This window comes from Neovison vison, chromosome 1 (assembly GCF_020171115.1).
Source record: "Neovison vison isolate M4711 chromosome 1, ASM_NN_V1, whole genome shotgun sequence".
In the NCBI taxonomy this organism is placed as follows: Eukaryota; Metazoa; Chordata; class Mammalia; order Carnivora; family Mustelidae; genus Neogale; species Neogale vison.
In genome coordinates, this window is record NC_058091.1 from 90,181,247 (window position 1) to 90,195,091 (window position 13,845).

At 51.5% G+C, this 13,845-nt stretch overlaps 1 protein-coding gene and 1 pseudogene across 1 annotated transcript; both read right to left on the reverse strand.

Annotated features, from left to right (window-relative positions):
- Positions 1 to 254: 254 nt before the first annotated feature.
- Positions 255 to 8,642, reverse strand: GTPBP2 (GTP binding protein 2). Its single transcript, XM_044251602.1, has 12 exons — positions 8,457 to 8,642; positions 6,712 to 6,738; positions 6,247 to 6,431; positions 5,810 to 5,918; positions 5,429 to 5,626; positions 4,955 to 5,129; positions 4,575 to 4,794; positions 4,035 to 4,170; positions 3,839 to 3,897; positions 3,117 to 3,288; positions 2,533 to 2,697; positions 255 to 2,299 (listed from the first exon to the last, which is right to left on the reverse strand). Exons 1-12 carry the CDS (start codon positions 8,640 to 8,642, stop codon positions 2,123 to 2,125), a joined length of 1,809 nt encoding a protein of 602 aa, XP_044107537.1. The 3' UTR covers positions 255 to 2,122.
- Positions 8,643 to 12,104: 3,462 nt separating this feature from the next.
- Positions 12,105 to 12,513, reverse strand: LOC122899558 (annotated as a pseudogene).
- Positions 12,514 to 13,845: the final 1,332 nt, after the last annotated feature.

Below are 13,845 nucleotides of genomic sequence, written 5' to 3' on the forward strand. Positions count from 1 at the left end.
GCCTTCTTTCATAGCTGTTTATCAGCACTGCAAGAGGGAAGTAAACAGCTTTTAGTCCCCAACACAGGAGGAAGGGGAAGTTCTTCAACCAGAGGCTTCTTACAGTAGCAAGTTAAGCCACTGATATTTTTAAAAACAGCAGAGCTCGAATAGTTAGGCTATTACTTTAATACTCAGAACAGCGGCGCCTGGGTGGCTCAGTCAGTTAAGCCTCCCACTCTTGATTTCAGCCAGGTCATGATCTTGGGGTCTTGATATCAAGCCCTGTGCCAGGCCCCACTTGGGAGATTTTCTTTCTTTCTCTCTCTGTCCACACCCCCACCCCCATCCTACTCAGCTGCCCGCTGGCATGTAGTTTCTCTCTTAAAAAAAAAAAAAAAGAAAAAGAAAAAAGAAAAATACCCTAGAGACAGAATGCCTTATGGGACTTTCCTTGGGCCACATTTATCATTAAATTTCTTTTGTAAGGATCAGTACTCAAAACGCAGTCCCATAAAACATGACAGTACTCTGAATACAGAAACAGGAAGAAAGGACTAAGGTTTGGCCTGGCGGCCCTCAGAGCTCCAGAAAGCTAGCCAGTTCAGGCTATGCAAACTTCACTTCTCGTGATCTTGCACTGCTAGGGAAAGCAGGCCTGATTACCCTGACTCTAAGATCCATTCTTAAGTAGCTGGCAAGCTAATCTCCAAACCTCTGACACCACGCAGAAGCAGAGTCCTCACCACTGCGACCACAGCTGGGGCCCAACTTCTCAAGGAGGGGGTGGTTACTTGTATCAGCTGAAAAAGGAGCAGTTTCACTTTCTAGTCTGCTCATTTGAGAGCTATGCAAATAAGCCAGAACAGCCAGGTCACAGTAGAGGAACATTGATCGAATAGGAGGAAGAGGAAAGAAAGAATGGTCCATGAGATACCAGACGGGTTCTTTCCCCATTCAGGGCTCAGCAGTGTTAGGGTTTCCCTTGTCTAATCCTGAAGAGGAATCTAGCTCTGGAAGCAGAGCCCATATCTTAAGCATAAGCACAGTATGTTCAATAAAACATTTTTTATTCTGTACAATATATATGTGTGTATTTAAATATGTGTGTGTGTGTGTATGTGTATAAGTGTACACATATATATATACACAGGTATGCAGAGAAACCTGAACCAACAAATCCCTGAGTCCGGGGAACCCAGGACATTTACAAAGGGAAAGGAGGGAGTCCATGCCCTAAAAGTGTAGGAAATATGGCAACATCTTTCCCTTTCCTCCAGGTTCCCTGCAACAGAGGGAGGACTTACATGGGAGCAGGAACGGGGGGCAAGGGTGGCAGGATGAGGAGCTGTGGGTCAGGTCCCCAGTCACTAGTGTGGGAAAGTAAAACACTGATTCAACATCAAAACCAACAAATCACTGCAGAGGAGGGGACAAGACTGATTGACATGCAGCTGACCTTCGGTAAGCCAAACTTGAGCTTGGCAGCCCCACGCTTGGGTCAGCATGACAAATAGCACCTGTGGGGCCTATGAAGCAGAGAAATGGGAAATGGCCCTTGACTGAAGAAGGGAAAGAAGACAAAGCTGAGGAACAGACCTCATGTCTCAGCACAACGTGGGAGCACTGTCCCTATGCCATTTCTTCAGACCCCGGGCCACCAGATGGCCAGGAGCAAATGTCTTTCATCCACAGTCAAGTAGAGATGGGCAACTTACATGGCCTTGAGAAGAGGTATAGAAAAAGGTGTGTTCTCGAGGACCACCCCCAGGTGTTGTGACAATTCCTGAAGTGGAGGGACCGCACCGGCGAATCATGCCCAGTCTAGACAGTGGGGTCAAGGTGGCGCTGGTCAGCTCCCTCCAGTAGACAGGCCACGGGGTTGCCAGGGTCGATGAGCCAACCAGATGGACACACAGCTGATGAGCACTGCCCTGAATTCTCCTGTCTTCTCCCTCAGGACTGCCCCTCCCTGGCCACACCGAACTTGGCACCTCTCCAGAAAGGTGGCAGGGAGCATGGGGCAGAGTACCGGTCTCTCCCTCTCCTATTAACACACAGAGCCGCCAACAGCGGGCAGCGTGGCAGATGTCACCTTATATATTGTAGGGACAGCAGTGGAGCTGTGCCTGCCTGGAGGACTTCAGAAGCCCATGTTGGCCTGGGCCTCTCCTGCTGCAATGGCTTGTACATCAGTGACATGGCCGATGCCCTTGGTGACACCCTCCCGGAACAGCAGCTTGGCGCCCACCTTCAGGTACTCTGGGTGTTTCAGGAAGCGGAAACGTACCACTGCCTTCTCCCCTGTCCGCAGCTTGTCCTGCAGCAGATAGGCCATCACTGGTCCTGGACAGGGCCTCCCATCGGTTCTCTATCAGCCTGGGGTCTCCACCCCCCAGGGGGCCAATCAGGCTTCTACCCACCCAGAGTGGGGCTCTGTCCCCTTTGTGGGATCAGGGAGTTCTCTGGGAGTCTGGGGCCCAGCCTCCTTCCTTTCTCGAGGCAGAATTCTAACCTTTCCCTGGAAAAACAGCATGGCTGGGGCCCTCTCACCTTGGCATGGATCTTCTCCACCACTGCTGTCTGACGTACATTGCCCACATGTACCGTCACCTGGAAGCCTCGCCGGAACGTGGTGGCATGGAACAGCAGGACTATCTCTGCCTCGAACACTGAGCAGATGGTGGGATTCATCTCGGGGCTCACCATCACCATGCCCTGGGGAGGCATAGCCCCAGGACCAAGGGCAAACCTTGCATTAGTCTCTCTTCCCCCCACCACCATCCCACCCTCTCCAGCTCCTGACCCTCTTCCTCTAGGGCTTTAAACACAAAGACCTCAGAAGCCAATACTCAAAACTCTCCACTTAGAAGCCTTCCTTACTCCTTCCATTTCCTCTAATCCTTCTTTCTAATGCTTAGTGTTTCTAGACTCCTGGACATTCAGGTTGCAAGACAACATTCTGTATTTCAGTATTCTGAGTATTCTAAGCGCTTTTCATAGTCTACATAACCTGCTTCTTGGGTTAGAGACTGTTCCCTCTGTGTTCCTCTGAAGCGTCTTAGGTGCTTCTCAAGCAGCCAGTCTCCCAGGCACTCCTCTTTGTGCTCCCTCTCCAACCCATCTTCCCACCTTACCTTTCGAAGAAGTGCGCGGTCAAAGTCCCCGAGGGCCAGCGTAGCAGCCTGACCAGCTCGCAGCACGCGGCAGGCAGAGCGGTTCCGCTGGATGCTGCACACCCGCAGCTCCAGGAAGCGGCCGTCGTCCGTGGGGCCCACCACCAGCTGGTCCCCCTCACGGCAAATCCCGCTGCAGCCCAGAAGGCAGGTGGCACGACATCAGTCCAGCCCTCCCCCCAACCCTCGCCACCTGCTTCTCTTCGAGGGTCACCCAGAACAGTCTTTCCCTCTAAGCAGACTTCCTCCGTGGGGGAAAAGAGGGCTGGGGAGGAGGCCCTAGCTCAAGCTTTGGACTCTAACGGCTCACACCTAAGAAGGCCAGTAGTGATGGCAAGAGGGACCTAAGGCTTTGACACTAAACACACCCTACGCTTTGAAAAGAGTCTTAAGAGATCTCTCATTTCCCAACGTGGAAATGACATCAAGTGATAACAACTGGGGCTTAAGGCCCACACTTCTCCCCCAGGAGCCTGGAGATTCTGAGTTCACACCAATACTATTTCTTCCCTCTGAGTCAACAGACTAGCTTTCTCCAGCTCTTGTCATGGTGAAAGCCCGATCCAGAAACAAGCACATCGTTTAGATGGGCTCTGTACAACTCCAAGGTCTCCTTAAGGCCATGATCGAGTGTAGGGGTATGTGAGGGCTGAAGGGGATGGGGAGCAAGCAAAGCAACTCACCTGGAAAGTGTCCCTCCAACAACTGTCCCCACCTCTGGTACTGTGTAAATTTCGTCCACCTGCAGCCAAAGGAAATGCGACCAACAGCCAGCCAAAGAGGGCAGGCAAGTCCAAAATCTCTAAATAGGCTCAGGGCTCAGTCAGGATTAGTCCCTCCCCATTGTCCAACTCATGCCCCGTTCAGGTGGCCAATTACCTGGAACTCCGTCAGCTGCTGCATGAGCTCCTCCTGCTCTTTGCTATTGGTGAGTGGTGGCAAGATATTCAGAAAGACTTTAAGCAGGTCCAGACTCTCTCCAGACACACTGGACAGTGTGAAGATAGGAGTGATACTGTAGATGGAGGCATGGAATGGACAGATGAGGAAGCTTCTAACAGGAAGCAGAGGCTAGAGCTCCCTGCATGCAATGGGGAGCTTCCGGGGCAGGAGCGGGGACAGCGTGCAGGAGTACCTCTCTCCTATCTGCTAACCTTGTCAGTAGCTCTGAGTCCTCTCTCTGTGAGCCAGCTAAGGAATGTGGCTCATGAGGCTCACCCCAGAGCCCAAGGCAGACAGCGAATGCCTGGCACAACACTCCATCTCCTGGGTCCTAGGCACCAGCAAGCCTCAAGGCTGGCTAGCACAGACTCCCTCCCAAAATCCCACCCTAGAAAACCCACAGAAATATGCCAGAACTGGTCTGGCCACACAGTGGCCTTCCCTGCAGATCAGGGCTCTGGAGTGAGAGAGGCTCACTTGGGTGACTGGGCAAACTGCTGAGCCGCAGTGACAGCGTCATCCTCAGAGGTGACCAGCATGGGAACCTTGTGGCAGCCAGGCTGTTTGAGGACCCGCTCCAGCTGGCGTACTGTCCTCTCCACTGTGGTCTTGGCACATAGGTCCACCTTGCTGACCACGATGAAGAAGGGCACTTTCAGGGCCAGGGCCAGCCCCAGATGCTCCCTCGTCGTGCCGGCTGCCTCAGAAAAGAGGGGCGGACAGCAGGGGAGAAGGGTGAGAATGTGGGTGGGAGCAGAGTGAACAGGAGAGTTCGTCTGCCTCTCAGATTCAAGGATCCTTGAGGTGAGAGAGTCAGCCACCCCCTCCAGCCCCGTCCCTGTCCCAGTGCCTCGTACCAATCCCAGTGTTAGCACTGACGAGGAGCAGGGCACAGTCGGGACAGTAGGAGGTGAGGCCGAAGATGGTGGTGTGCAGGTACTTGTGGTGGCCTGCCAGGTCGATGAAGGTGATCATCTTGGAGCTGCTTTCGCAGATCTCTTCTGCCGTCCGTGAGTCACTGTAATTCACCACCTGGCCCAGAGCCCAGGGCTCTCAGTGTCCCCGGCCAGCCTCCCCAACCCTTTAAGAGTTGCCAGGACCTAAACCAGTCACTGGGTGACCCTGCCTCCTACCCCTGAGCCCCGAATCTGATTTAATCCAGCTGGTTCCCCATGTGTTTTCTAATGGGACAGAGTTTGTTCACTGCCCTCAGGGTCGTCTTCTACACTACTCCAGAAAGTCTCCGCACTCTGCCCTCGGGCTCTGTCCTTCACCACTACCATCCCATCCTCGGGGTCTGGCCCCACTGGGTCCCGCTGATTGCAAAGCACCTCTCCCTTGCTGTTAAAGCCCAGGATCTCGAAGCTGATGCTGGAGGTTCGGCCAGACTGAATCTCATGCAGGTGACGGAAAAGGTTGAGCCGAGCCCGGCCCCGCCCATTGTCCAGCTCTCCCTGGGTCAGGACTCCAAGCAGAGTTGACTTCCCTGAGTCCACATTGCCCAGGACGGCCACACGGAGGTCTAGGAACTGTGGATGAATTGCGAGAGGTAAGGGCCCCATATCCCTTACATCTCTCCATGGATGGGTGGGTTAAGGGCACTGACACTCCTTGGGGACCAAATAATAACCTGGACATGCTCCCAGGTTCCCAGGCCTGGGACCCTCCTGGGGAGCAAGGGCATGAGAGGTCACGGAAGGGTGTACATTCACCTGCTGGTTGTCAGGGACCTTTCGTACCAGCACTTCAGTAATTTTCCGGGGCATGTCGCTGTCATAATCCACTTCTCGCTCCCGGAGAATTGTGATATCTGCCCCGACCCTGTCACAGCAAGGCCACAGCTGCCACATCTCATCTGTACTCTCCCGTGCCACCCCCACCCTCCAACCCTGCTCTGAACCAAATGGCCTTCCTACACCTCCCAACACCAGACCATGCTCCAATCTATCACACATCCTTTTAAACAAACAAATCTTAAATCAAAAAAGGCTTGGTCCAATACGAAGAAGCCCTCCCCACTTCAGCCCTTTGTCAAAAGAAGTCAGCAGGAGGAAAGGCCCTCTTTGGCTCCTTAGGCCCGAGGTGACTGGGACTCACAGGCCTTCTCCAGAGTTAGGGGAAGAGAACCAAGGGGGAATGGGACACATACTTCTCTGCCATCCGGTGCAGGGTCTTGAGGGATGCCCGCATCTCCTCCTCAGCCAGCCCCACCAGCAGCCCATTGTCCTCTACCCCAATCTGGTAGACAGCCTCTCCACGGCCCTCCTGGAGCCGCCACTTCATCTGTGTCACCAGGTGCTCAAAGCGGTACTGGGATGGATTCACCAGCTTCAGCTTAGGACAGGTGAGATGTCATAAGAAAATTGAGTCAGAGATGTTCCTCCTAAACCCACAGGCTCCCCACCTGTCCTGCTGTAAGGATCAGAACCTTCCCTTCCCACTTAAACCCCCTCATCCCTGGTCTCCTCTAACAGTGAGTCCCCCTCCAAGAAAATGAGGTACAGAGCCTTGACCCTGAGCTGTATCCCTCTATATCATGGGTTTGGAAGGATCTCCGAAAAAAATCACCCCATACCAGCAAGGACAACCTGCCCCTCCCCAGCCTAAGACTCACTTTATATTCGATGTTTCCATCTTCAGCCTGAAAAGAAACAGAAAGAAGTTATGATGCACAGTCCTGACCAACCTCTACATCCCTCTGATTCCTGCTGAGGCCCAGGCAGCTAACAGCAGGAACCTCAGAGGCACCTGCTCAGACATAAACCCTCTACTCAGTCCCAAAGGACCTCTCTGAAGGAAAGGCCGGTGAGTCACCCACGTGAGCCTGAAACAAAACCCAGTCCTTCCTTTCTTTGATTACTGGTGGTATAGTCTTTCTAGATTAGGATCACCCCTTCCTTCTCCCTGGGACCTCAAACTGTTGTCCCCAGAAATCTAGTTTGCCCTGGGTTGCTGAGGTCATTCTTTGCCACTGGTCTGGGAGACACCATTTCCTTCCTGCCCACCCCTCTTAGCTGATGTCACCAAGAGTAAGAGGCTGCAAGAGGTTCTGGACCAGGGCCAAAGGGTGAGGTCAGCACTGGTCACTATAAGCCTGACGAGAAATGAGCCCAGGTAAAATGAGGGGCAGGGCTCCAAAGTTGGGGCTGAGATGAAGAGAAGAAACTCAAGAAATGCAACAAAGGGGACAGACTCCATAAACCAGATTCACATGCCTCAGTTGAAAACCCGAATCCACCCACACGACCTTCTCTACATCTTCCCTCCATCAGGTGACCCACCACTGAAGAAACCTGTTGCCTGAGCCTTCCCCTCTAGGGTGCAACGGGATAAGAGATTTGCTTGTTCTGCCTGTCCCGCATTTTGGCACTCCTCTTCCCTGGCCATCTCTGTCTTTTTATTCCTTCCTGTCATCATTCCATCTCTTCATGGCCCTCTGACTCCCAGGCTCTAACAGGTCTTCACCCATAATCTCTACCTCATAGAATAAAAGGGAGATCTTTTCCCAATTAGCAAAGATCCTCCTTTTTATCAACTTGCTAAAGGAGAAGAATTAGGATGGGTGGCTTCAGAAAAGTGGTACAAGGATGATGGTCTAGGCCAATGGTTTTCAAAGTATGATCCCAGGACCAGTAGCATTAGCACTGCCTGGGAACTTGTAAGAAATGCAGAGTGTCAGGCCCACCTCTGACCTACTGCATCAGAAACTCCAGGGGTGAGGCTGCAATCCTGGTGATTCTGAGAAATGCTAAAGTTTGATAACCACCGGCTTAGGCTCTTCCCCTAGGTCCTCCTTTCCTAAGAAGGATGAAATAGCATAGGGATAGATGGGGCGGGAAGCCATCCCCACTTCCTCATAGGACAAAGGGCAAAAGGACTTAAGCCTGACTGTCTTTCGTCTGTTTTTATGTGTGTGCATACGTGTACTCAGGGATAGAGACGGAACATATTGCTCTTTTCCCCAGTACTCCCCTCCTCCCCTGTGGAACAAGTTTAAAAAACTCTGCTGCCTCCTCATCCCAGGTGCAGTCTCCCTTCTGTTGCAGCAGAAGGATAAGGCCAGGGCATTCTACTTTGCTCTCTACAAGGGGATGAACGTGGGATCCCTTTTCCCTACTTCTCCTCCTGGGGTTACTGATCAGAATGGGGGGATACTCCCTCCCCACTCTTCCTCCCTGGGGTCCTGACACTAGACAGAAGGTCCTCCCTGGGGTCCTGGGACCGGAAGGAAGGGTTCTCCTCTCCCCTCCAATGTTGTGACACCGGAAGGGGGTATCAATTCCCTCTGCCCCGCCTCCCTAGGGTCCCGGGACCGGAAAGAGTGGTTTGCTCTCACCCGCCACTTCTCATGGGGCTCACCTCGGGGGGCAGGTACGGAGGGTTGTTGGCTTTGCCCCCTCTGTTCCTTCCGTTCTTCTTTTTCCCCTTTGGGCCCCCGCAGCCGCTGCTGCCGCCAGCCCCCCTAGCCTTAAGGGTTCCGCCCACGGCCGGGCCCCCTCCGGGCCGGCAGCAGCCGCCGAACAGCTCCGATACCCGCGAGTCCATTCGCCGCTGCCGCCAGCCCCCCGCCCGGCCCCTCCCCCCCCGCCGCCACAGCCGCCGCCACCGCTGCTACCGCCCCTACAGCCGCCGCCGCCCCTACTGCCACCACCGCGTCCGGCCAGCCAGAGGAGAGCGGGGTGGGGCCCTGCACAGGCCACGCCCCCACCCTGCTCTGGCCCGGGGTCGCGTCAGAAACAGCCGCGGGGCACCACGGGAGATAGAGTCCTCAAGTCTGGGACTTCCCTTAAATGAGCTCTCCGATGCCCTACAACTCCCAGGACGCATTGCAGCTCAAGGTGCCGCGGCGTGGCTTCGGGGCGTAGTCAAGGAGCGCGCCTTTGCGCGCAAAGGCCTAGGGGAGCTGTAGTCTGATTCCCAATCTCCGCGCTCTAAGCGGGTCTGTTTCTAGGGCCTCCTGAGGGGGAAGTTTAGAGCCCCACGGCCTGGAGGTTGGGCAGTCCCCCAAGGCGGAGGGCTTACATCAGAATCAAGCTTTGTGGGCGCTCCTTGGTTTGGCTTCTTAGCGAGATGCCAGACAACAGGTTTTGGACCTGAAGAGCTGCAAAATTCAGGGCGACTGGTCCCTCCAGCCGGCTGGCTCCGCCCCTGCCTCAGTTTCTTCCCCGACAGCCGGCGTGCCGTCGGGGTGAGTCAGGGCGAATGACAGGGCGGAGGCAGATGGTGGTTAGCTTAATTACAGCTGTTTATTGTTGCGATGATTATGCCACCTTTACCCCGTAGTCACTACCTTATTACCAGCTGGCACCCTCCGGGGGCTGGTTTTAGCAACCCGAGACACCGCGGTGCCACAGACACGAGGCCCGAACCCATAAACCAACCTTGCAGCCTCAGGGCTACGAGGATGCTGGTAGAGAGTATTACCCCTCCCCTTTGTTTTGAAGCAGAACCAATCCCAGCCCAACGAGTTTAGTTTTAAAATAGCCCTGTCCGTAGGAGGGGTCTCGTTCCTACTTGGGGCGGGGCTGGGGCTCGGGTTACGTCAGCCACTGCTAGGGCTGTGGCTGGGAGAAGTAGCCGGCAATAGAAAGTTGGCCAAAAACCCAAGGGATTACTGACTTTTGACTTTCCTGCCAAGCCATCTCTCTTGCTCTTTAGGGCCCTTGCGGTCGACAAAAAGTAAACTCACGCAGCGACAGAAACCAGTGCACAAGAGAGTGCACAAGAAAGGCAGAGTGGAGAAGCAGCTAGTGTTGCTGGGCTGGGAGTCAGGACGCCAGGGTTCAATTCCTAGCCCCATGGCTGTCTCATGATTCACCATTCACCGTATGTCCACTTCCCCTGTTTCCCAAACATTGAGATGCTCTCACACAGCCAAGAAATAAAACGACCCTTCCCTCCAGACCTCAGTTTTCCTTGGAAAACTAGAAGCAACAACAGTGACCTACCTCTGGTGATCCTTTCAAGGGTTCAGACCTGGTGGAGTCCATGGCTTCCCCTCAAGACTACAAGGGGGAAGGTGGGTTACTGATCATTTAGTTGCTGTCCACATGGCATAACTCCCCAAAGCCGTGGCAGCAGAAGAACCAAAATCTGCAAAAGGGCTTAGCAGATCCAGCCAATTCTGTGGTCTTCAGTGGTTGAAAGCACACATGACTTCTCTCTTTTCAAACCTGTTCAGCGAAAGGAAGGTAATGCTGCAGAAGTCAACTCCAGCCAGGAAAATTGCTACTTGGAGGCTGGGACTGAGGAATTCAGTAAGAGATGTCAAGAAGGATGGAGGTTGGAAGGGAGAGCCAAAACTATTGCCCCAACATTCTCACCACCACTAGCTCTGTGCTCCCTTGATAACCAGGGCCTGCTGCACTTGCCTGATAACACTCATCCTCTCATCTTCTTGGGTCTTTCAATCACCCAACATGCACAGTTTTCACTTTGTTCATCCCAATCCCCTTGTCTCCTAAATGGAGAACTTCTTTTAAGAGGTGAGAGAGGGGGTGCCTGGGTGGCTCAGTGGGTTAAAGCCTCTGCCTTCAGCTCAGGTCATGATCCCAGGGTCTTGGGATCAAGCCCAGCATTGGGCACTCTGCTCAGCAGGGAGCCTGCTTCCTCCTCTCTCTCTGCCTGCTTCTCTGCTCTGTCTGTCAAATAAACAAATAAAATCTTAGAAAAAAAAAAAAGAGGTGAGGGGGGGACAGCCTATTCTGATATCCCATTCTTCAACAATCTAGCTTACCATAGGAATGAAAGCTGGCAGAGGAGTAAACTAAACAAGGATGGCTGTCCAGAAGATCAGAGTCCTGGGATATGGAAGGTAGTAGAAGTGTTTGGTTTCCTGGAGGGGTTGCTTATAAGGTGCTTATGAGGTGTTTGGCTATGGGATTATACACACACACACACACACACACACACACACACAGTTTTTCCTGGTATATAATTAGTCATTTATTCTCTGTGTATAGTACCTTTACATGAGTTTTAAATTCAGGGACATGTGAGTGGCTCAGTTGATTATATCTGCCTTCAACTCAAGTCATGATTTCAGGGTCTGGGATTGAGTCCCAAGTTGGGCTCTTTGCTCAGCAAGGCTCCTGCTTCTCCCTCTGCCTGCCAGTCCCCTTGCTTGTTCTCTCTCTCCCTCCCTCTCAGAAATAAATAAAATCTTTTAAAAATAGAAACATTAAAAAATAAATTCAAAGTTAGCAATCTTTGCATATACACTTTCTTGGTTTTGTATCATGCCTAGGGTAACCCCACTCCTAGATTATGAATTACTCCCCAATATTTTCTCCAAGGAGTTTGGAGGTTTATTTTTATGGTTAGATCTTTAATCCATTTTATTTTTTAAAAATATTTATTTATTTGAGAGAGAGAGAGAGATAGAGGGAGCACAAGTGGAGGGGAGGCACAAAGGGAGAGGGAGAAGCAGGCTCCCTGCTGAGCAGAGAGCCCTCTGTGCTTGATCCCAGGATCCTGGGATCAGGACATGAGCCAGAGGTAGACGCTTAACCTGAGACACCCCGACACCCCTTTAATCCATTTTTTAAAAAGATTTATTTATTCACTTGAGAGAGAGAGAGCGTGAACTTGAGCAAGAGTAGGGGGAAGGACAGAGGGAGAGAGAGAATCCCAAAGCAGACTCCGCGCTGAGCTGGGGCCAGGCACAGGGCTTGATCCCAGGACCCTGAGATCATGAGTCGAAACTGAGAAGCAGCTAAACTGACTAAACTGACCATGCCACGCAGGTGCCCCTAGATCTTTAATTCATTTAGAATTTACCTTTATGTAAGACGTGCAGTAGGATGATTTTTCTTGTAAATAAATAAGGAGGTGTCTCAAGTTACTTGCTTTGAAAGTCACCCTCATCATATATTAAAATCTATGTATACATGTATCTGTTTCTGGACTCTCTTGTTTTTTTTGTTTGTTTGTTTGTTTGTTTTTAAGGTTTTGTTTGTTTGTTTTTCAATGAACTAAGTGGCTATACTGTGGAGAGTTAGGATTACAATGGACTTAAGAGTTGGCATTTCGGCCCTTCTTCTTGCCAAAAGTGGGCACAACCTTGACAAAGCGCCAGCTGTACTGCATCTGCTGCTTGGCTTGGCCTGTCTTCTTCTTTTTCTCCTGTTTGGACACCTTGGGAATCTGCCCTCTTAATTTCCCAGTACAGGCCAGGGAACTGTGGAATTTACCTCCAAGCATGCAGCTGGCTACTTCCAGGGAGGTCAGAGCCTTCACTCCACACTGACCTACGGTAGCCTCATCCTTCAGGGGCGTGCCTGCCAGGAGCACAACTTGATCTTCTGGAATGATGCCCTCTAGTGAGGCCACATGAGCCTTGCTTGATCTGGACAACTGTCTCCTGGCCGGTCACCTCGAGGGCGTGCAGCTCCTGGGCATGGACAAAGAGCTGCATTTTGGTGACTGAACCACGGGAACCACAGCTGCTACCACAAAGATGGAATTGAGAAAGAGGAAGAAGTAAGGGTACACAGTCCGCATGTCCTCACCCTGCTGGGTGCCACATCACTGCTATGGACTCTCTCCTGTTGCTTATTTGTTTGCTTATTCCTGAACCAACACCACAGTATTATAATCAATCATTGTACTTTTATGGTGTGTTTGGTCTCTGCTCCCTACCTCCCGAGACACACCCCTCTTGGCCCCCATGACTTGACACTTGTCTATTCTATCTACCTCTCTAGATACTCCTCAGTCTCCCCCACAGGATCTTCTTTCTCTGTTCTTCCCCTAAACATTAGCATCTTCAGGATCCTAGCTCATCTTCATTCTACATGCCCTCCCTGGGTGATCTTACACTCCTACACCAATGACTCTCCAATGCACTTCTATTTCTAATGGTGTTCCTAAATATCTCTTCACTGTCCAATGGAACAGCAAACTCAACCTGTCGAAAACTGAACTCATCTTTTTTCCTTACACACACACCAATAAACTTTGTCTTCCCCTAGTGTTTCCTCCTTCATCGAATGGCACAATTGGCCATAAAGTTGCTAAACTTAAAAAACCTGCTTGTCTTCTTGGTAGTCTTTATCCCTTTTCCTCTTCCTGGGATCAACCACCAAGTCATGCTCATTGGACCGCCTAAATATCTCTAGGGTTCATCGATTTCTTTCCACCCCTCTGTGACTACCACAGTTCAGGTCCCTTTCACCCATACACTTGGGTAACTGCAGTCACTAGCTCTAATTGGTATCCCTGCCTCCTCTCTCATCCTCTCTATAATGTAATCTCTATACTGCAGGCAGTATAGAGATTAAATTTATGAATTTAACCATGTCATTCCCTACTTAAAGCTTTCAAAACTTCCCCATCCCTGTATAGGATCAAGTTCAAACTTTTTAACAGTGCTTGAAAAACTTTGCCATGATCTGGATCCGGTTTATCTGCCACAGCCTTAACTCTTTATAATCTGAACTCTTTTCTTTCATTTTAATTTAATTTAATTTAGGGATGCCTGGGTGGCTCAATCATTAAGCATCTGCCTTCGGCTCAGGTCATATTCCAGGGTCCTGGGATCAAGCCCCGCATTGGGCTCCCTGCTCAATAGAAAGCCTGCTTCTCCCTCTCCCACTTCCCCTGCTTGTGTTTACTCTCTTGCTGTGTCTTGCTCTGTAAAATAAATAAATAAATAAAAAATCTTCAAAAAAAATTTTAAATTTATTTAACAGACAGAGATCACAAGTAGGCAGAGAGGCAGGCAGAGAGACAGGAAGAGAAGCAGGCT